Source organism: Berghia stephanieae, chromosome 3, assembly GCF_034508935.2.
Source record: "Berghia stephanieae isolate SIO BIC M18660-M18661 chromosome 3, UCSD_Bste_1.3, whole genome shotgun sequence".
In the NCBI taxonomy this organism is placed as follows: Eukaryota; Metazoa; Mollusca; class Gastropoda; order Nudibranchia; family Aeolidiidae; genus Berghia; species Berghia stephanieae.
In genome coordinates, this window is record NC_088362.1 from 52,025,478 (window position 1) to 52,050,138 (window position 24,661).

Sequence of the window (24,661 nt, forward strand, 5' to 3'; positions counted from 1 at the left end):
GATAATTAGTAATTGAAGCAATATTATTACATAATTGTCACATCAAGCCCTTGGATGAAATACTTTATTTTATGATTGTAAATCTTTATATTATTATCTGGTGACAATTGATTTTTAGTCGTACAGTGTGAGAACAAAGCCAACATAACATTGTCCACTGGGTCCTCTTTGCAGTTACTGAGAGAAAAGAAAAGTGATCCAACAAATACAAATATGTGATGCAAATTCTTGATTGTCAATATATTTATACTCTCATTTATAAAGTATGACTAATTTTTACACTGTTGATATATCAATAATGAGTCTTCCTTTCCTTATTTTGTTGCAAAAATGTTTGTCACTGAAAATATCGAAAGTTTTAAAATGCCATTTCAAGAATGTAAAGTATTCCGATGCATACCTTTTGAAGTACTTGCAACTATTTCAAAACTTCATTAGAATTTTTCCAAGCTCTGTTCAATACAATATCCTTAAAGCATTCTTTGTTTTGTGGTTAGGGGACATTAGCTCCACATATATATATAGATTCTATAATTGTCATTTCAGTTTTCAGCCATCCATAACAATGTTGCTCGGATGCACAACTTGCAGACATTATCCAACTTGACTGTACTCAGTCTCTCAAACAACAATGTCACCTGCATTGAAAGCATCAGGGAACTCAGCAATCTTGCTTGGCTCGATCTGTCTTCCAATTCTATTAAGGTGAGGTATAAGAATGTTTTTTTCACCAACAGGAAACTGGATCTGCTCTTAAAGTATGCATGTATCACATAATTTTGACAAAAGTATCAGAAACAGTATAATTGTTTTATTTGACATGATTTTTTTTGTCTCATAATAACATGATTAAAAGCAAAAAATTGAAATTTATTCATCCTGAATGTATAGCTTTAGATTTGTGTTTCTTCATTTTACCGGCAGCTATAGAGCCCGATTTTTTTAGTTTTCATTTTTCTTTGTAAAAATGTTAATCACGCAAACTGTTGTTTTATAAAACTACCTCACAATTTATTTTTCAGACTATAGAAAATCTCCCAGTAAATGGCACACTGCATTACCTTGACTTGTCTGGTAATGAGATAAATATTATCACAGACCTCAGCAAACATACAGTTCTAAAGGTAAGAGAATGGCTTCATATTTTAAATCAATCAGACCTCTCTAATTGGGAACTACACAATTCAGATGTCTCTATAATCCAGACAGGTTGCCTGGGGATGGATTGTTCCTTTGTACATCGTAATCCAGAATTTCTTGTTACTTGATCCGAACAATTATTTTTGGACGAAGCCATTACACTATAGATTTATGACATTATAATCTGAATTTTACACTGGCCATATTGTCTGTCAAAACTATATATGTGCCACTTTATTCCATGGTTTCAATATTCGGATGTCTCTGTAATCTATATCAAATTTTGGGAATGGAAATGTTCGGATTATAGACACAACTGTATATAATTTCAAATGATCATTATGACAATTTGGAATGTGTTTTTTTTTTTTTAAATCACCAACTTCAAAGAGTTCAATACTTAAAAAAAAAATTGGATAGTGATGTCAAAGTTTTTCTTTACACCCAAATATATTTTTGTTTTAATTGCACAAGTCTAAACGTTTGATGAGCAGGAAATTTAAAAAAAAAAGTTGTCCCTCCGTGCCATTAGACCCATGGAATCAGAGTTTATCCTGACTTCAATAGCATGAAATGAACATTAACAATTGCTTGAACTTACTACCCTTTGGATAGGACACTAGTCTATTGCAAAGTACTTTCCACCAAATTTAACAGGCCCTGCTACCCAATTACTGCTGGATGGGCAGAGAGGGGTCAGAAAAATTCTTGACTTCACCCGGATTGATTTCGCTCCCTTTTCGTTTGAAGTGAGTGCTCTACAAACTGAGCTTATTTACTTATTTGCAATTTACACTGAGGTAAACATTCATTTTTGGGACGAAAACATACAAAAGGATGTATGGTTTACCGCAGTTTGCGTTTGTCTCCAACCGATTTATATGGTGTCTATGATGATTCACTCATATATCATTTTGTCAATATTTTTGATGCATTCTACCAAAGTAATGTGACAAAAAAAATGTTTTAGCTATAGTGAGTTACAATACTCACAAATAGTAAGAGATTTGGTAGATAAATACAATTTTCCTTTTTTTCCTCTTACAGACTCTCCTCCTTCATGGCAATCATATCACGTCATTGAAATCTGCATCCACAAATCTCCCTGAAAGCCTGGCTGTCTTGTCTCTTGCTGATAATGAAATATTTGATCTTAACGAGGTTTGAACACTCAATATTAATTTATATTTTTGTGTTATAATTATGTTAAATACATTAAATGAAGTATGTTGTAAAGTGTCTTTGAAAGTGATAATTTGTAAAGCTTTATGGCAGAAAAAAAAAACAAAAAAAAAAAACAAACTGAATAGTTTTATAAGAATGGGGTCTTTTTCAGGAAAGAGTCTTTTTCTTCATGACATCATCATAGGAGTAACTAAGTCGGACGGAGTATTACTGCTTTTGACCTTATTTAAAAAGAACACACACACACACACACACGCACGCACACACACATACACACAAAAAGAAATGTTCTTTAATTAACCAGGCTTTTATTTTTAGGTTCGCTTTTATCAATAAGAAGAAAATAGGGGATCAAATGGTAGTTTCAATTTTTTAAATGATAGAACTAATTCTTTTATGTTTTTAAAGTGTTAAATGAGATGAAGGATGAATGGGATATGCTGGTATGAGCCATTGGTTTGATGAATAAATCCAGCATCAAGAGGTAGAAAGGGTTACAGGAACATTTTTAAAATGATGAGTCAATATCCCTGCTTACGTCTGGCATTTGACACATGAGACCCACTGTCTCAATTTTGTATTATGTCGAGATGAACTAGGTGCAGGAAACTGACTTTATTGCCACCAATATGAAACTTGGGGGTAGTTTAATTTATGTATGGTAGAGAATCAGTACAATTTAAATTTCTAATTTTCACAATGCTCAAAGTTCACATTTCTTATCAATTTTACTCTAAATTCACTTTTCAGGCTCGTATTCTTCCCGACATTATACTGCTCAGAGACAGTTGGTCTAATGAGTTTCTAATGAGCCAAGTTTTGTTTAACACTCAATTTCAGTGTTTCATGTTAATCCTTTAACTCACTCGACCCTAACACCGACTATATCCGTAGTTTACTCGGGTTACTTTTACCCCATGCCTATTTTATATGAGATAGATTATAGGCGTAGTATCAAAGTAAGACTTTTAGTTTTTTGCATGTTAATGAGAGTTGAATAAAACTATCTCTGTGCATGCTCATTTTTAATACATTTTTTTCCAATTTTGAAAAGTAGCAAAAATCTCTAGGATTGAGTGAGTTAATTGAAAAAAAAAAAGAAGTGATCTTTGAAATAAAATAGGTATAATGGATTTAGAAATAGCGTCTATGTTACTTTTGGTAAACCTTTTTGTGATATGGGATAGTCCAGTTCACTTGTCCTTAAAACCAAAGACTTACTGTATCACCTGTTATTTATTTTCATTTTACTTCATTTCAGGTGTGTTATCTGTCAGGACTTCAGACTTTACAGCAATTGTCTATTTTCAACAATCCTTGTGTGCTCATGACTGCTGCCAATCTGTATCCATTGATAGATTTATTTATACTTTATTTGATAAGCATGGATATCAAAGAGACAATAATGCATAGTTTATCTCATTTCTGTGAGTTGAAAAATTATAAATAACCAGTTGTAGTTATCTTCTCAGTAGGAAAATGGTGGTATAACACGAGCGTTGTGTCTGAACTTCTACTTAGTGGACAAGGGAGTCAGAAAAAAAATCCAACATAACTAAATCCAGTCTCTGTTTGTGTCTGAGTTTGACGTATTACCAGTTGTGTCATCTGTTACACACAGAATTATTACACACATAACGATGAGAGATGTATGCTTTGTTTTCCTTAGGGAGCCTCCTGATTGGTTAGTTGGCAGAGCATTTGAATCACAAGCAGTGGAACCGATTTCAATCCTGAGTTGAGTCAATTTTTTTTTTTACCTCTGACTCAGAAGGAATTGGGTAGCTTGATCTCATTGATCCCATGAAAAGCATCTGTGTATGCTACAGAAACTGAGAAAAACTCCAGCGTTATGTTTATGCATTAAGAGCATCCACATCCTATATTTTTTCTGGCTGATCTATTGAAAAGCTTAAGTTAGTAAAATATCTATTGAAAAAAAAAAAAAATTATGACCATCGGATGTCTGCCTTGCTTTGTTTTGTTTTTTTTAATATGTTTTTTAAACAAATATTATTGACAGAATTATGTCCACCTTAACAAATCCCAGAGGTTTTGACTACCGTCCATTTGTGTGGAATTGGTGTCCCTCTTTGGTCGTGCTTGATGGGTTCATTATCTCAGAGAAGGAAAGGTAAGGGATATTGAAGTTCATTTGAAGTTGTTTTCCATTTTAACATTGGTTTTAAAATAAATATGGACAATTTTAGAGAACATTTAACCATATCCAATCCTTCTTCATAGGCAACCCCCCCCCCCCAAAAAAAAAACAACAAAAAACAACAAAATCCCCCCCCCCCCCTCCCCCTCTCAAAAAAAAAAAGACTCCAATCAGTTTTCCATATGATAGCATTAACCCAGAAAATAGCACTGCGAGCAGGGCAATTCATTATCTGTTTAGACACGATATTCACTTATCTTCATAAAATTTAGTTATTTCTACTTAGTAACTCTTGAAATAATTTTTAGTGAACAAGCTTTTTAGAAGGGGAAGAATTTTGGCAATTCCTGATTTTAGCCCATGCTTGAACATTCATATATGTTTAGTCTCTTTTTTATTTTTTATTTTTTATTTGAGATCTATCTCTGGCTTATGCTTGTAAGATGTTTATGGGTAGTGAAAGAAAGAAGTTGATTTTGTAAATTATTTGGGAACTGGCATCAGAATGAGAAAAAAAAAAAAAATCATCCTTTCGTGGTCAGCCTTTCTGGATCGTACCTCTGACCTTATGATTGCTGGACAGATGTGTTACAAGAGTGTGTGTGTATTTTGTCACGAGTTCTAGTTCGACCATTTTCAACCAACATTTAACATGTGAGGGTAAAGATGAAGGTAAGAGTTTGCTTCCTGATGCATTATTTTTCTCTAGATAATTCTACAAACTGGATAAGCACTGGTTCAGGATAAAAATCTAAAAATTAAAATCTGATGTCTTTTGATAATTCTTTCTTCTTTCGTTTTTTCTTTCTGTATTGTATGATACAATATTATGCACATTATTTCAGATTTTGGCTCGCAGCAGTGCTTCTGATCAATTTTTCACACATTTTCTATTTACTTATATGTCAAAGGGAAACAACTAAAAAGATGATAACAAGAAATGAAGTGACTAGGAAAGTGCCAGAAGACAATAGAAATTTCGCGGAAGATAACTCATACGGTAGAGTCACATTCTCCCTGGCCAGGATGATTTGTTGTTCCATTAAGGTTGCGGGTTCGAGCCTCCATCTATTGTCTTCTGGCACTTTCCTACTCACTTCATTTCTTGTTATTATCAACTTATATATAAGTGTCTGCTCCACCCACTTTTCTGAACTAAACAAATAATGATTCTTTCATTTTTTTACCTAATGTTCTGATGTTGCTTCTAATACTCAGCAAAAGAAATTTAAATATATGCTAGACAATTATGACTAATTTGTTGCTGATACTACTTAGTGCATGTGTTCTAAGTACAGTCAACATTGTCATCTATGATATTCCCGAATTTGAGATTGTGTACTCTTTTTCATTATTACACATATTATCAAATAGTTTTCTTTTTTAATTCAGTGAATTTTCGAGAATTGTTTCCCTTTGGTCATGATGGTGGTGATGATGATTATTATAATAATAATAATAATAATAATAATAATAATAATAATAATAATAATAATGATAATAATAATAATAATAATAATAATAATAATAATAATAATAATAATAATAATAATAATAATAATCATCATCATCATCATCATCATCGTCATAATAATCATAATAATAATAATAATAATAATCGTCATCATCATCATCATCATCATCATCATCATCATCATCATCATCATCATCATCATCATCATCATCACGATCATTATCATCATCATCATCATCATCATCATCATCATCAGCTTATCTTGACCTCATAAACTGGCTCATTTCCCCCATTCCCCCTTCCAGACTTCTTGGCGAGTGGCTGTACAGTCAAGGTAAAGGGCGGCACCACAGTCCAGGAGAACACAGTCAGCTTGTAGAGTACCTTGCATCCACCTGTCCTCTCACATCCTCTGAACAGGTAAAATCTTTTAAGTCTTCGTCTCAGCTCACAACATTTTGTGAATAGATCACGCCAAAATGAACATCAGTATAGCGGCCAACTGTCCTGATAAAATCGGGACTGCCCCATGTTGGCAATTAAAAAAAAAATTTAAAAAATATATTGGGACTGTTTATGTCCCAGGGTTATGCTTTTTTGCTTTTGTGCGGCTATGTGGTCTTGTGGTATGACACTCGCTTTCGGATCGGAAGGTCTGGGATTGAGCCTCACTCAGCGTACAAAACCAAGCCCTTCGCTTCATCTCCGGTGCCCTGAGATCGACACCCACAGCAGCATGTGAAATACATACTAATGTGGAACCACTTGGACTTCGCAGAGAATCAGCAGTGCTTGAAATGGTTGAAAGATACAAACGAAAAGAGGAAAACCGTCCAAACAGAATTCTGGCAGAGAAATGGAAACCAAGAACAAGATTAAAACAAAATCCCTGCTACACATTGCTAACAACTTGAATGAAAGACACAGACTCCCAGAAAACAGAGAAAAATCTATTTTAATCAGTCAAAAACCTCCATACGCCAAACTAAAACTTCCAAAAATAAAGACTAACCTCGTAGAAGAAACAACAAGAAATAGAAACAAATCAGATATACAAACATTAGCAATGAAGACGATACAAGAATACCCAGACAACTGGATACATGTTTACACAGATGGATCTGCCCACAAAGGAACTAAAAATGCTGGGTATGGGTTTGTAGTAGAATACCCAGATAAAACCTGTGATAAAATCCACAATTCTTGCGGAAGCTCCTGCTCAAACTACGAGGCAGAGGCAGTTACAATAGAAGCCTCACTGCGACACCTCTCTTCTGTTTTCCAGCTAAACCTTCAAAACTTCAAAACACTGTCATCTTCACAGACTCCAAATCGGTTCTCCAAGCTCTCGATTTAGATAAACTCTCCTCAACGTTCAATAGTTTAAGATCTCAACTAGATGAATTCCTTACAACCCACAGAGTAGACTTATCTCTCCAGTGGATACCAGGACATTCAAATATACCAGGAAATGACACTGCAGACAGACTAGCCAGACTCGGATCAACACTTTTACAACCATCATTTCCAGTATCCTTAGACACAGCGAAACAAATAATCAAAACAAATAAGAGAGAAGAATGGATGAACAGTTGGGCAATGAGCACCACGGGTAGATGTATGTTTTCCCATATGACCACTCCTGTAAAGACTGATTGCCTAAATAAGCTCAGAAGACACCAGCAAAGCATCATCTTTCAACTAAGAACACAACACATACCGCTCAACAACCATTTAAGCAAAATTACAAAAGACACATCCCCCTCCTGCCCCCTATGTCAACACCCCAATGAAACAGTAACACACCACTTGCTTGAATGTCAACCTCTTGAAGATCTGAGATGCACATTCCTCCCACCAAATCCAAGCATCAGTAACACACTTTATAGTCACCTGGAACAACTACAAAAGACGTCTAACTTCTACGTCATGGCACAAGACCGAAGGGCTAGAGCTCAGGTGGTCGCTGGTTCGGATAAGTAAGTAAGTAAGTAAGCCTCACTCAGCACATAGTTGACTCACAGTCTCTCATCGTAACCAGGTGTAAAATGAGTACCTGGTTGTTAACAGCTGAAAAAATTGTAATATCGCCTTACAGAAGACATGTCTCGTTCTACTTGTTACGTGTTGCTGTTAGTCGGGGGACCCTTTGTAAAGCGCTTTGAACACATTTCGTGGTTATTGAGCTATATAAAAACTCAAGTTATTTTTTGACTAGCAAATTAAAACAACAGAAAAAGTTCTAAATCTAGATTATATTGTACGATAGTCAAGACTTACTGCTGTTTTTGGTCAGTACAATATTGTGGGTAAGGGTGTCTTGTTTTAGCTCTTTGAAAAGTTGACCGCTATGTATCACACCAAAATAAAAAAACTTTTTTTTTTCCATGTCAGATATAATATTTGAACGTCTCTTGTCTACCAACTGAAAGTATAAGTTAATTGATGCCATAGTCTTCATTCAGAAAGGCAGTAAATGTTTTGCTCACTTCAAGGCTCACTTTAAATAATAACAGGGGGCAGCGTGGCTCAACAGTGTAGTCTTTGCTTCGTACCTGAACGCGCTGAGTTCAACTACCAAGGTTTGGCCTTGAGCAAGTCACCTCGCCCTAATTCACTTTGTGGTGCTGCACTGCAGCTGATGTTTGAGTTATTCCAGAATTACCTGGAATAGACCCTAAAGACAAATTTGCTCTTTGGGATGAATCATGGGAATTTTATTTTACTAGTATTATTTTTGATTTATGGCAAATTTTGATACACTCAAGAATATCTGGTTAGGTAGTCGCCAGTCGCTCTCTGTTTATGAAAAAATTCATTGGAACGCTGTACACAGTAGTCTTATTATGTCGTTCACATGACACAATGCATTGTAATTATTGATGATGCTTACACTTTCATTCTTTTTGTCATTACTTCAAAATGCTGAATCTAAAGCGAGTTTGTTGGAAGTGATGGATTTCTCATTTGAAAACGAATTGCCATGTAAAAATAATCTCAATATATTATAGTATGTGGCAAATCTCCCCGCCTCCCCCATCCCTTTTCTACCCTGTCTTATTCAGACTAGATCTATTTTTTCTTATTCCATTTCCCCTTGGATTGTGTCACTGGTTTGCCTAAGACCTTTTGAAAGTTTTATATTTTTTTGATAGACAACCATGGCAACCATCATTCTACTTAAAAGTACAATGCACCTAACAGGTCATGTCCACTTACTTACTTACTTAATCCTCTTCAGGCCTTGAGGCACATAGGACAGGTCATGTCCACTGGCCTCATGATAATGCATATTTCTTTCATTTGAAAAATCTTTATATATAACAAAGGTTCGCTGAGTTATACTAAAATGTTTTAGTTGTAGACAGATTTTGCAAATGGCTCCAACCAACGTTTATTTATTTGCATGTCTGATAAACCAAATTGTTATGGTCTCATTGATGTAAGGGAAATACTTTCAAACCGACACAATATATTGTCCATTACAACAATTGCATGTACTTGCATAATGGCTCCAACCATTCTATAACACATTCAGTATCGATTTCCTTAACTCTCGTCTGTGTGAGTTTTTCTTTTTTTTCAATGTAAATTTTGAAGTTTCATATTCAGAATTGACTTACTTACTTATCCGAACCAGCGACCACTACCTTAGCTCTAGCCTTTCGGTCTTGTGCCATAATGTAGAAGTTAGACGTCTTTTGTAGTTGTTCCAGGTGACTATACAATGTATATTCAGAATTGAAAAAAAAAGTCCTGTGATTTTTCTTACATTGAAGTTTTAGTCATACTTGACCCTGGGGTTAAAAAAAACAACAAACCTCACCAGAACATTTAATGATAAACTTAGAACTCACTCTCTGTCCCCCTCCTCCTCCCCCCCCCCTCTTCACATATCGGATGGTCGTTAGGGGGACACATTCGTGATGGTCATTGGCCATCTCTTTCAGCTGGTGTAAAGTGTCAAACCTGTCAATTCCTTGATGTTATCCTGCTACATTTTCTTGTGTCTTCCTCTTCTCCTGTTGACATCCTTTCTCATATGGCATTTAAAGACGACAACCATAAAGAACCAGAATTCTCTCTTGATAGAGACATTCATAAAAGCATTCTTAAAACTGTCATAGGTAAAAAGACCTTGAATGAATAGTGAAGTAGCTTGAGACCCTTTGTAAAGCGCTTTGAGCATGTTGAGTGGATATTGCCAATATAAAAGTTCAAGTTTTTTTTACTACTACTACTACTACTACTACTACTACTACTACTACTACTACTACTACTACTACTACTACTACTACTACTACTACTACTACTACTACTATTACTACTACTACTACTACTACTACTACTACTACTACTACTACTACTACTACTACTACTACTACTACTACTACTACTACTACTACTACTACTACTATACTACTACTACTACTACTACTACTACTACTACTACTACTTACTACTACTACTAACTACTACTATACTACTACTACTACTACTACTACTACTACTACTACTACTACTACTACTACTACTACTACTACTACTACTACTACTAATACTACTACTACTACTACTACTACTACTACTACTTACTACTACTACTACTACTACTACTACTACTACTACTTCTTCTTCTTCTTCTTCTTCTTTATCATCATCATCATCATCATCATCATCAATAACATCAATAACAGCAGCACCAATCAAATTGTTGTTGTTTTTTAAAAAAATAATAATAATAGAGATATAATAATTTCGTTGCAGAGTTTATCGATTATGACATCTCTGTATTCTTAACTTTATTTTTTTTTTAAAGAAAAGAACAGAAGAAAAGGAAGAAAGAAAAGAAAAAAAGAATAAGAAATAAACTGCTTTATACCATAACCCGTGTCCATCGCCCATAAACATTGTACCAGTCAAACTCCTTTATCCTGGGACTGATGTCCGAACGCAGTTATGGGGCTTGATTGATTTAACATTGTTGTAATGGACAACAATATATATTGCGTTGGTTTGAGAGGACCTATTTCTATTACAACAATGAGCCCATAACAATTTAGAGTTATCAGACTTGCAAAATAATTACACATCGGGGTGTCAATGCTCGACTAGTTATTGTTCTATCTTATTTTCATTGACCACCGACCCAAATGATCGTATCATGTACGTAAATGGAACTATGGAATCAGCATGATTAGGTAACAAGACAATGATAATAATAAACACGATGGTATGGATTATATTTGGGTACCGGTACCGGTAGCTCAGTTGGTAGAGCACCAGCTTCACATAGCAAAAGGACCGAGTTCGATTCCGGGTGAAGTCGAGATTTTTTTTTCTGACTTCCCCCTTCCCCCCACCTTCCCTGTCCACCCAGCAGTGATTGGGTAGCTTGGTCTGTTAGATCTGGCGGAAAGTACTATGCGATAGACTTACGTCTTATCCAAAGGTAGCAAGCAATTGCCATTGTCTATTTAACGTTATAGAAACCGGGATAAACTCCAGCTCCTTGGGCCTAATCGTGTCTGAAGGACGACCACTCCGGGCGGGGTCCTTTGACCTCCCAGGGTGGGCAGGAGGTCACGCTGTCTCTTCTATCCCCTCATATATGATTTCCGAGTCGCTTTCTGTCTTTGTCTTGGAATGGGATTACTTAGTTTTGTCCCAGCCTTGGCTGGGAGGGAAACATTCAAATGTTTTGTTATAGTTTTGGGAGATGATATTTTTTCCCCCTTGTAAATCACCACTCTGTTATGTGTTGTTAGTTATGTATTCTCAAAACAATTGAGTGTGTTCCTCTTTATGGGATCCTATGCTGGTGTCTGGGTGATACTTTAAGGTGATCTCAAACGAAGTACATTGATTATGCTCTTGGAATCTACATTTGTTCCATATTTGAACCAATTCTCCTTTGTCTTACTTTTTCTTGGGTGATTTGATTGTAAATCTAGAATATTTTGACCATTCCATTTCATTCTTTTTACTGGCGCTGATATGACCTAAATGTGTCGCAAGGGCCGTAAACCATTTTTCTAAAAATAGAATATAAACACTATAAATATGTGACCATTCGTGTCAAAACGGAATAATGTCGGGGTGAACATGATGTTTAAAATTCAATTTTAAGCTGAACTCTTAAACTTTGATTAAGATATATGCTTCATAGAGAAGAGCGGTACAAAAAAAAAAAAAAAGGACGCATGACAAACGACTTGAGAACTTTGTAACATTGAAATTTTATTCCAAATGAACTGGTGGGGAGATGAATGAAATATTGTGAAACGCATAGATTGTGGTTGCACCATGTAAATGCGCTTTATAAATGTGCGTATTTAATTAATTTATTTTCCTTCCTTGACTGTAGCCCTTTGCCATAACGAAAGCAATAAAATATGAGCTAACCTCTACCACCCCCCTTCCCCCTAGTATGAAAAGGAAAACCCAATAAAATTGAACAAAAAAACAAAAGAGTATTAAAAGAAAAACTCCAGTAAGTTACACAACACACAAACACACGCACACACACACACACACACACACACACAAACACACACATACACATATACGCAAACAAATCAGCAGCCAACGAACAATAAATCACGTTTTGAATAGAAAACTAAATCAACCACAGAAGTGCAATTTAACGTACAAATAACACTCATACGAGATGTCGTCTGCCAATGTTTGGAATACCCCCCCCCCCCCCCCCCAAAAAAAAAAAATAACAAACAAAAAACAACAAAACAAACAAACAAAAATAAAACATCAAACTACATCAATCAAGTGACAAAAAAGGAAAATAACAAAGGAATCTCCTGGTGTTAAAACAATGTCCCCCCAGTCTTCCTCCCCCCGCACACACACACACACACACACACACACACACACACACACACACACACACACACACACACACACACATGCTTCGTTTACTTTCCATCTCGCTTCGATGTCATGCTGCCCGTTCAAGGATTTTAATTATCTTCCGGCAGAAAAATCCTGGTTGCTCGATGTTTAAATCCAATATCTTTTACATGTCGGAATTATGTTCGATGCGATTCATTAAACAGTTAAGATCGTGTTTCTGATAGTTCTAATCCCGATAGCTTATCTTTTTTCGTTTGTAAGCGAATGCGATATTAAATTTAAAATCGGAGAACCCAATCAGTCTGGTCTTTTCAACCTTTTTAAAAACATTCTTTTTCAGTAATGAAAGGATGGATGTATTATTTTGCAGATATTTTTTTTTCATTTTTTTTTTCATTATCATTCGTTTACTTTTATTTTAACATTTTGGGTTACCTATTCTAAGTGCCGACACGGATGATGATGATGATGATGATGATGATGATGATGATGATGATGATGATGATGATGATGACCATGGTGGTAATGACGATGATGGTGATAATTGTATTGGTAATTATGACGAAAAGCTGTTGATTTTAGTGGTGATGAAGATTATGATGATGATGATGTTAATGATGATGGTGATGATGACGATGATGATGATGACGATGATAATGATGTTGATGATGATGATGATAATGATGATTTTGACTTTGACTGTTATGATGATGATGATGATGATGATGATGATGATGATGATGATGATGATGATGATGATGAGAAAGAGAGATCGACAATAAAAAATCAATGAATATTATTGCATTGATTGTATTCACTGTCCGCCTGTACCATTGCTAATATTATTTTTGAAATGCTGTAAAGCGCTAATTGCCTGCACCATTTGATGCATTCAACCGTCGTCTTCAAATTGCGAAGCACTGTGAACGCCATCGCCTAGGGTGGATTGAAACAACTAAATAATAACATCATTCCGACAAATAATAGTTATATTGTTTTAAAAATTAGTTCTTCAGAGTCATCGGGCTCCTGGAGCCGGAGTGTATCCCCGGTTTCTATTGCGTGAAACGGACAATAGCAATTGTTTGCTACCCTTTGGATAGGACTCTAGTCAGAGGGAGGTCGGGCGGGGGTCAGACAAAAATGTCGACAGTACCAGGGGTCGATCTCGGTCCCTTTGCGTGTGAAGCGAATGTACTACTAATAAGAGCTATCGAGAACCCCCCCCCCCCCCTCCCAACCCTTCCAGTTATAATATTTTTAAAAAAGGGGTATGAATCCATAGAGGGGATAAAAGCATCCGAGGAGTTTGAGGGTAAAAACTAGACAAATCAATTTGGCCCACTGCAATTAAAGATTTCTTTGATCGATTCATTGATTGATCGGGTGGGTTGTATAGGAGTTCCAAGAAATGCCGGCTCTAATGGAAATCACAAATCACCGAGATGATGTTGAGTCACGTCGCTACTAACTCAACCCTCAATATCCATACTTCGACTCGCTTTCTCTTTCTCTCTCTCTCTCTCTCTCTCTCTCTCTCTCTCTCTCTCTCTCTCTCTCTCTCTCTCTCTCTCTCTCTCTCTTACTACTACTATTACTACTACTACTACTACTACTACTACTACTACTACTACTACTACTACAACTACTACTACTACTACTACTACTACTACTACTACTACTACTACTACTACTACTACTACTACTACTACTACTACTACTATTACTACTACTACTACTACTACTACTACTACTACTACTACTACTACTACTACTACTACTACTACTACTACTACTACTACACCTACCACTACAACTACTACTACTACTACCACTCTATGCGGCTATGTAGTCTTGTGGTATGATACTCGTGTGCGGATAGGAAGAACGTCCAGGTCACGAGTCCCGTTCTGAGTGGTGCAAAGTTGAGTCCTTGGAAAAGGCTCTTTACTCACATTCATTTACTTTACTCAGGCATAAAATAAGTACCGGGTTGTTAAAAGCGTTGTCTCTGTCTTTAAAAAATGTACCATCGCCTAACAGGCCTCATGTCTCGTCTTACATGTTTAAGTGTTGTCGTCTTACAAGTTTAAGTGTTGCTGTTTGCCAGGGACCCATGGTAAAGCGCTTTGAGCGTGCATAGTGGATTTTGCGCTATATAAATGCTCTAATTTCTTTCTTCCTCTCTTATGTACGGACTGGGTGGGGTTCCTGGAATCCTAAGTGGGCAGGGTGGTACTTACTGTGTCTACTACCCCACTATAGCTGTTTTCCAATTTGCTTTCTGTCTGTCTTGGAATGCGATTACTTGTTTTGTTCTGGCCCTAACCGGAGTCCTTGGCTGGGAGGGAAACAATCAAATGCATAGTTATAGTTTTGGAAGATGATATATTTTTCCCTGTAAATCATCTCTCTGTTATGTATTATTATATTTGTTATTTTGAATGTATAATGTAGGCATTTGAGTGTATTCCTCCTTGCTGGATCTTGTGCTTGTTTCCGGATGAGACATATAGGTGATCTCAAACTAATTAAGTACTTTGACGGTATGCTCTTGGATTCTACATCTGATCCCTTTCCCAGTCCCCCCTTGTCTTACTTTTTTTTTTGGGCGCTAGAATTTGACTATCCCTTCTTCTTTTTTTTTTACTGGCGCTGACATAACCTCAAATTGTTGCAAGCGTCTTAAAACCCTTAAAAACAAACAAACATTATGCAGAGAGAGAGAGAGAGAGAGAGAGAGAGAGAGAGAGAGAGAGAGAGAGAGAGAGAGAGAGAGAGAGAGAGATACTATTGTGTGTGTGTGTGTGTGTGTGTGTTTGTTCGGTCGATGTATGTATGTCTAGGAAAGGAGGGTTGGGGGTTTCCTGGGCATTCCAATGTTAAAACTCACCGGTTCCCAATAAATAGACAATTAGTAAAATTATATGACAAAATGATCGACCGCAATTTCCATTGGAGACCCTGCTGTCCACTGCCACTCAGAATCCTTTCAAAACATAAACGCATTAATCACAGCCACCAACACTGTTGTTATCACTTGGACACAAAATGAGCGGATACCCACCAATATGGACGTTTCCATTGATGGGGCATTCATGTTTTCAAGGGTCACACCGGAAATTGAACGGTATCAAGTGGGGTGAATTGAAACATACCTTTTCCGGTTCCTAGTGTAATGAATAATGGGCGGGTCAATGGTGTTTAAAAAAAAAATATTCACGAGAAGCGTTTGGCCTTAGTAATGCTGTCGAATAATGGTTGGTTTTTGTTTACAAACAATTGTTACTATATGAAATGCTACTACTACTATTACCACTGCTGCTACTGCTACTACTGCTACTACTACTACTACTACTACTACTACTACTACTACTACTACTACTACTACTACTACTACTACTACTACTACTACTACTACCACTACTACTACTACTACTACTACTACTACTACTACTACTACTACTACTACTACTACTACTACTACTACTACTACTACTACTACTACCATTACTACTATTACTACTCCTACTAATACTACGATTCCTGCTCCTAGTAGTAGTAGTAGTAGTAGTAGTAGTAGCGTCATGTCTCGTTCTACATGTTACGTGTTGCTGTTGGCTAGGGACCCTTTGTAAAGCGCTTTGAGCACGTTTAGTGGATACTGCTCTATATAAAAGCTCAAGTTTTTTTTACTACTTCTACTACTGCTACTACTACTACTACTACTACTACTACTACTACTACTACTACTACTACTACTACTACTACTACTACTACTACTACTACTACTACTACTACTACTATTACTACTACTACTACTACTACTACTACTACTAAGCAGCATTATTTTTACTAAAAAAATCATTTAGTTAAATACAGCAAAACTTCTCAACGCACTTAGTCACACGGATCAAATGGAAACTAACGACCTTATTATAAACCATATTATATCCTACAGTACCATTAGAGTCATGAATTTAGCATTACCACCGGTCATAGACAATGTTACCATTCCCACGTCACCCATTAACTGGATAGCTTGTGCCAATCTATTACCGTGCTCTGAAAAAAACACATATTTTCTTTTTCTAACTAGACATCTTTGCTTCAAATTTCGATCGATATCTCGGTCGTCAAAAATTTTCCAAGTTGAGGAAATCTCAGATTTAAGGCTTTTTAACAAGGTTTGGACAATTTCAATCTGACATAATATAATTTTTCTGACAAAAATTAGGTGTTTTGTGATTGTTTTGCTGTCTAATGATCATGTCGTCCTCCTTTGCATTGTCTCAGTTCTTACCCATCTCTCAAGGGGACGATTTTTTTCTTTGTTTTGCCTGATATATTGCGTCCGACTTGCGGGTCAATGTCCAGCTTAGAATTCCCACTGCACCAATACGTAGACATAGTAGTAGTGTTTGTAAATATTTCAATGGTTGATTGGTTTCTTTGGAGTGCAACTATTTAAAATACATACCTTGACATACCTAAAAGATGGGCTGTCGTGAAATGTGTTGTATTGTTTTGAAATATTAATTGGTTTTCAGACTATATCGGCCAGCCGAGCTTGGATTTTATTCCAGATTCTGTCACTCCAAGCGAATTGCGGCACATGCCTTTTTCCATGTAGATCACGCTCCTGCTTTAACCAGCCGTGCTCTGCAAAGACACGTATTTAAAATTTTGGCCAGAAAACCCGTCTTCAAATATCGATCGATTTAAATGACCCTCTTCCTGGCAAAAACTTCCAGACTTGGAACCTCGCAGTTTTTTTTGGCCAAATTGCTTGTCTCAGCAGTTTAACTGGTTAAATTGAAATTCAAATCAAAATCTCTTCCATTGTGTGTTTTAACTAGAGACCTTACCTTATTCACCAAGAGAGCAAGGGAGAAAATGGGGGATGGGAGAAAAGCAGCACATTAAAAACCATTTATTATGATGAAGTACATGCTGTCGTTGACCAAGCATGATGGTGACTCGTCTTGAAATGAAATCAAAGAATAATGAGCGTGCTCAGTGACTGAATTTGGGACAATGATCACAAAACTAATTTCCCGGCGTTTTGAACTCATGTTTAAATTTTAGAAAAATTTTGAAAAGGAAATCAAGCATGTATTTCTCTACGACACAATCCTATCTACTATGATCTTTTGTTTACGCACCGGACACTGCCGGCTGAACCACCAAGCAAACAGAAGGCATTGGGCACATTCCCAGAATTGCAACTGCAGAGCAACCCCCCCCCCCTTAAAAAAAAAACAACAAATAAACAAAATAAACCAAAGCAAACAAGCAAACAATAATAATTTAGAAAATAAAAAAAGTAAAATTAATACATAATTTAAAAAAGCAACCTGACAACCGCCCTCCCCCCCCCCCCCCCCCCCCCAATAGAGAAACAAACAAAACAAAAGGACAGTTGTCCTCTACCTCTAGTTATGCCCTTAAAAAAACAAAAACAAAAACATGAGCTTTGATATAGCACAATATCCACTAAACGTGCTCAAAGCGCTTTACAAGGTAAAGAGAAAGCATACTTTGGCCAAAAAGACCTCTCTTTACCACAAATTATGAGTAATGAGGCAAAAGCGCGACGATGCGTAGGCTTAAGGCGCAATGGACGACATTTTGAATGTGATGGGAACCAACATTTTACATCATAGAAAAAGTGGTACCTATCTATATGACCATGATATGCTAAGGAAGGTTAGATAAAGCATTATGAAACGTAGTGAGATACATGGATCTTTGAAATCGCGCTATTTAAATGAGAATATAATACAAAGATATGATGACTGGCTCTAGTGTCAGGAAAACCAACGTCACGTCTGGTCAATTGATTGCAATGCAATGTAATATGGAGTCTTTTCCTCTTACATGCATTCAGATATAACCCTTATGTCCAGCATAAAGGGGAATGGTTTATTTATATAGTAACATAGCAACTCGATTAATAGACACTTGAGTCATATAAAAACCGACCGTATTTGAATCCGGGTATAGCCAGGTTATATTTTTGGCCGTCTCTATTTTTCTCCGAACGCTCAGGAAAATAAAATTGATCTCAATTTCTCCGAATTGTCGGCTAGCCTCCAGTAGCTGATGGGTTACGGACGCGAGGTTGATGCAAAAGTAAATGCTCAAACAGAGCGGACAGGGAATTCTCACAAATCATCAAACTAGCGGCATATTGTTGACAAAGAAGGGTTTTATCAAAAAGTTGTGCTTTCGCGAATACTCCATTTCACGTTCAGTTTTGCACTTCGCGCTGCACTATCAAAGAGAGAACAGACAGAGTAAACCTAAATAACAAAGCCAACGTCTCAAGACGGGAACAGAAGTTGAAAGACAGGATAGCACAAACTCAAGCAGAAATCTAACAGAATGTTGGGGATAAAAGACAGAGCGCCCAAGCACTGGCAAAAGACCCCCCCCCCCCCCCCCCAAAAAAAAAAAAAAAAAAAAAAAAAAAATCCATACACATATTCACCATTCACACAGACAGTCTCGCAAATAACCAAAAAATATCTTGAGAACGTTCGGAAACCGTTCGGAAAAACAAAGATCAAGTTTATTTTCCCGAGCATTCGGAGAAATAGTCACTTCGTATATATTTTTTTTCTGACCCATCTGTCCATACAGTGATGGTTGGTTTGGGTGGTTAGGTCTGTTAAATGTGGGAAAAAGTCCTTTTCACTGGACAAGTGTCGCACCCAGTTATTACTGGCCATTGTAACGGAAACCAGAGTAAATTTCGATGTTCTGTTTATCCTTGTCTCTGTAGGAATACGAGAAAAGTAATCTAAAGTATATTGTGTGATAAAGCTTTGTCGATCCTGGTTTGATGACTGGACCAAGCGTCAGGAAAACCACGTCAAGTCTGGTCAATTGATTACAATACAAATATAAAGGGGGGGGGGGGGTTATTTATAGTAACATAACAACAGTAGCTCGATTAATAGAAAGAGCACTCGAGTCATATATATAAAAACCGACCGATTTTGAATCCGGGTATAGCCAGGTTGTATTTTTTTCTGGCCCATCTGTCCATACACAGTGATGGTTGGATTGGGTGGTTGGGTCAGTTAGATCTGGAAAAAAGTCCTTTGCGCCGAACAAGTGTCGCACCCAGTTATTACTGGTCACTGTAACAGAAACCAGAGGACATTTCGATGTTCTGTTAGCCCCTGTCTCTGTGGGAATACGAGAAAAGTAATCTAAACTATATTGTGTGATAAAGCTTTATCGATCTTGGTTTCTAGGAGCTGATGTTACCAACATGAATTAGAATTACTCGTGGCATCCCTTTGTGTACACTAGCAACCATTGAATTTCATCAGATTACCGCATTTGATGCTCTCCTGATTAATTGTATTGCCCGCTTTATTAGTTTTAGGGCAATGAAACACGGGTGAATGACGACATTGTGTTCACACCGTTTCGTTATCTCTACTCCAACGCTTGTAAAATGACAGGCAGGGTAAATCATTCTCACGGCACTAAAGTTATTTTCGTTAATGAAAAATACGTGGTTTGTACACATTTATTGATTTTATATGGCTTCTTTTCCTCTCTGCTTTCTGATATGACCCTCGTATCCAGCATAAACCGGTATTGTTTTTAGATAAAGTTTTTTATTTTTATTTTTATTTTTAAAAAAATATATTCTCTTCAAGATTCTGATTTTTTAACAATATATTTCATTAAGAAGATTTTTATTAATATTTTGCTGGTTTTATCATCCATATGATACTTGTATAATAATAATAATAATAATAATAATAATAATAATAATAATAATAATAATAATAATAATAATAATAATAAATAATAATAATATAATAATAATAATAATAATAATAATAATAATAATAATAATATAATAATAATAATAATAATAATAATGATAATAATGATAATAATGATAATAATAATAATAATAATAATAATAATAATAATAATAATAATAATGAATAATAATAATAATGATAATAATAATAATAATGATATAATAATAATAATATAATAATAATAATAATAATAATAATAATAATAATAATAATAATAATAATAATAATAATAATAATAATAATAATAAAATAATAATAATAATAATAAAATATAATAATAATAATAATAATAAATAATAAAAATAATAATAATAATAATAATAATAATAAATACACACCAACAACACAACAATAATAATAATAATAATAATAATAATAATAATAATAATAATAATAATAAAATAATAATAATATAATAATAATAATAATAATAATAATAATAATAATAATAATAATAATAATAATAATAATAATAATAGATGACTTTTGTGTAGCGCATTTCCAAAAGTATATAACCCTCAATGCGTATGTCAATTAACTCTTTCATGAGCATTTTTTTAAAATGTTCTGGATTACGATGGACAGTCTGTGGTTTATAAATGGAGACAACGTTCAAGAAAAAGAAATGATTTGAAACCTGCACGCATCAATGCGTATTCCTATGTCATGATAGCTGTGCCATTTTATCAGAAGCCGTATTGGTGACCAGTTGGACCCAAATGGACATGAATGCTGCTGTAGTCTTGAGAGTATTTGACAAGATGAGGGTCATTTTAGTCGATCGAAATTTGAACGCCGAGTTTTTTGGCCAAAATTTTAAACACCTGTTTAAAAAAAAAATTAAAAAAGAGATCGGCAGAATGATGAACACCCTTTCCTTCTTACGGAGATTTCGGATCAAAGAATGTTTGGTCCTCTCATCACTTACGATATAAACATATGTCATGGTCGCACACTATTATTGCGGTGTATAAAGGATAGTCTGTGTCCTGCTGTCGTTTTAAAGCCTTTCAATCTCGAGACTAATTTTCATTCCAACATTAATTTCTTGCATTCTTAAACATTGATTTTTCTTCACTCGTAACAGCAACTGGACATCGACAGTAATACTCAGTCTGGCTGAGTCGGCTTAATTTAATGAAAAAAAGGAGAAGACTCAGGCTTCATTTAAGCTATTACTATTCTCATTTATTTCTTTATAGAGTTTTTGTTTTCGATACAGGGACCATTGTGTTGAAAGCATTGGCCGCCATTTTAAAGAAATATGTACGTTAATCAACGGACTGAACCGTGTAAAATGTCAAAAATTAACTCCCTTAGTCTTTACCGCATACTTTCTATAATAGTGTGGTGTGTTCCCGGGATGTCACTATTGTGGATCGCCATATAATTCATGCATATCTGACGGGCCCATCAAGACACCCGCTTACTGCTGGTCTAACGGGATAGCCTCCTGACGGTCCACTGGCGGACTTATTTTGCCACTGAGAGATCCACTTGAGCACCCCCACCACGACATGGCGGTGATCCATTAGGGGTATCTCTCTCTAAGAGAAAGCGATAAGATAAAAATGTCTTGTTTGAGTAAAGCTGAAAACCACTTGAAATGGGTTAATCGTGCTTTGTCACGATGGTCAATATGCATAGCTTTGTCGTTTAATACGATCAGTGCACATGTGCTAATCGACTTTAATATAATATGACAAACAGTCCGTTGTTACACAGATGGTCACCTTATGAGATTAACAAAACCGACTTAACCAACGAGGCATGGGAAGACCAGCAACGAACATCGTCCGATGCTGATTTATTCCACTATTTTCCCAATAATTGGCAACTCTGTTACAACTGGTCTAAAAATAATGAACCATGAGCATTCGTGAATCTAGCTTAGTTCACTCAACAGTATATTATTACCATGCCCGAGTTTGCGTCTTTATGTTCCAATAACCTTTACTCTTTATTTGTTTTGTTTTGTTTTTGTTTTTGAGACAATGTTTGCTCCAAATAATTTAAGTCCTTTGACGAACGCCAGCCAACTCCGATAACAAACTCCAGCCAAGACTTGCTCCACCTACTCCTCCCTCGCACACTACAGTTAAGTAAGGCAAGGTCCATTGTTCGTGCCAAGCACTGTTCTTGGAATAATGTTATATTTAGCACTACCAATGGTAAACTTATCGCAAACATAACAATTCGTGTTTTACTGCTTTTCATGTGAATATCCGTGTCAACACTACTGATTTTTACGTCACTTTATGTTTTATACTTGGTACAAACTTCCAGTTTAAGGTCATTACTAACACATTTTAAGTCATTAAAAAATGGCATAACATCCCGCTCTATCATTTGATTTCCTCTTTCCTCTTCATATAAATCGGTTAATTTTCTAAATAATAAAATAACTAAATAAATAATAAATAATGAATTTATATAGCGCCTTAACATCCACGTTAATCGTGCTCTACGGCGCTTTACATAATTTAAAAAAAAGAATTTAAGAAAAAGAAATAAAACAAACGAAAAAAAGAAACCAGAACAAAAAAAAATATTATACTTTACTGACAGTCTGCAGTGCATCATTAACTTCTTAATATTGCTAAAAACTTAGATGCCCGCAGGTAGGAGGGGTCTCGGTAGCTCACTATTTGAGTACTAGAAAAAGAGTGAAGGAGGAGACTGTCGACATTAGATGGAAGAATATTAAAAATTTGATTCTTCGACTGCTCGATTTGTATTTTTTTTAAAAGTTCTGTTGGTATTGATTTATTTCTTCTCCCTTTGATAAAAAATATCTTGGTGGTTTAGCAATTAAAAAAAAAAAAAATCATTTTTGATACTTATTTGTCGAAATAAGAAACTATCATTATCATCTATATAGAATCTTAACCTTGTTCTTGAAGTCAGACATTTATTAATGTCTTGAATGTAAATTTGGAAAAAACAAAACAATACAGACCTAAATCTGATCTTTCAGGTACTCCTAGTTATATTTTTTTTTGACCCGGTTCTATTTACTACTGCAGTTTGGGTCCTATTCAAACGAAACCATTAAATTATATAATGGACTAAACTTATAAAATTCCACAGTTTGATTAACATTCTCTCCTGGGCTACTTTATCAAACGCTACAGAAAAATCAAGTAGTTTAAGTCAATTAAGCCTGTCATTGCTATTTGATGACCATAACCTCTACATAATCCAAATCTATGTGTTTTGTGGGTCTTTATCTTTTAAATATGATTAATTTTTTCAATGATTTTAATGGATCGAATAATAATTGTTTGAGGAATTTGGATCGAGTTCATTTTTAATATGCGTAAGTCAATCTGCATTAACAGATACGGTAGGTAACGGGTTCACCCATAATAATAATACATAAGCATGAGATGTTTACTATTTTAACTTATGGCACCATGGCATTAAAGATCAAGCTGCGTGGAGAGAGTTAACTACGCAAATCCCCGAGATTAAACCAGATTATCCCTATAGCCCCGTTGTCTGAGACCAAAACAACTCCATTGATATGGTACACACAACACGACGTGCAATTAATTTATTGCGCTCCCCGTTTGATAAATCCAATGACCCATGTCGTGTGGTTTTTTGTTGTTTCTTCAAACCATGTAAGGAATGCGTCAGCTTACGAAAAGTTTGTTTATATATCTGAACACGTGGCTCAAATTACTCCATATCTTTGATTTCATGTTTTTTGTTGTATTTATTTTTTTTTCTCCTCCGATACCTCAATTAAGTATGTGGAATGTATTGTAATGCAACGTGTAATTTTATGTCCTTTATTTGGGTGCGTCTTTCTTAATTAATGAGCATAGAAAATCTTTGTTTTGAATCCAGTTACGGAAAACCGCGGGTGTCAATTTTTTGTATGTTTGTTTTTATTATTATTATTATTTATTATGCTACTTGCAGCACTCGCGCGTACACACACTTCTATACGACGGAACAAAACACAACTAA

At 35.5% G+C, this 24,661-nt stretch overlaps 1 protein-coding gene across 2 annotated transcripts in view; it reads left to right on the forward strand.

Moving 5' to 3' along the window:
- Positions 1 to 24,661, forward strand: part of LOC144967975 (uncharacterized) — a 104,707-nt gene that overhangs the window by 2,336 nt on the left and 77,710 nt on the right. For both annotated transcript variants that reach the window (XM_078905803.1, XM_078905802.1), the window contains exons 3-8: positions 547 to 705; positions 1,023 to 1,124; positions 2,188 to 2,301; positions 3,587 to 3,669; positions 4,376 to 4,459; positions 6,266 to 6,380. In XM_078905803.1, coding sequence (XP_078761929.1) covers positions 547 to 705; positions 1,023 to 1,124; positions 2,188 to 2,301; positions 3,587 to 3,669; positions 4,376 to 4,459; positions 6,266 to 6,380 — 657 coding nt within the window. The remainder of the gene's footprint in view (positions 1 to 546; positions 706 to 1,022; positions 1,125 to 2,187; positions 2,302 to 3,586; positions 3,670 to 4,375; positions 4,460 to 6,265; positions 6,381 to 24,661) is intronic.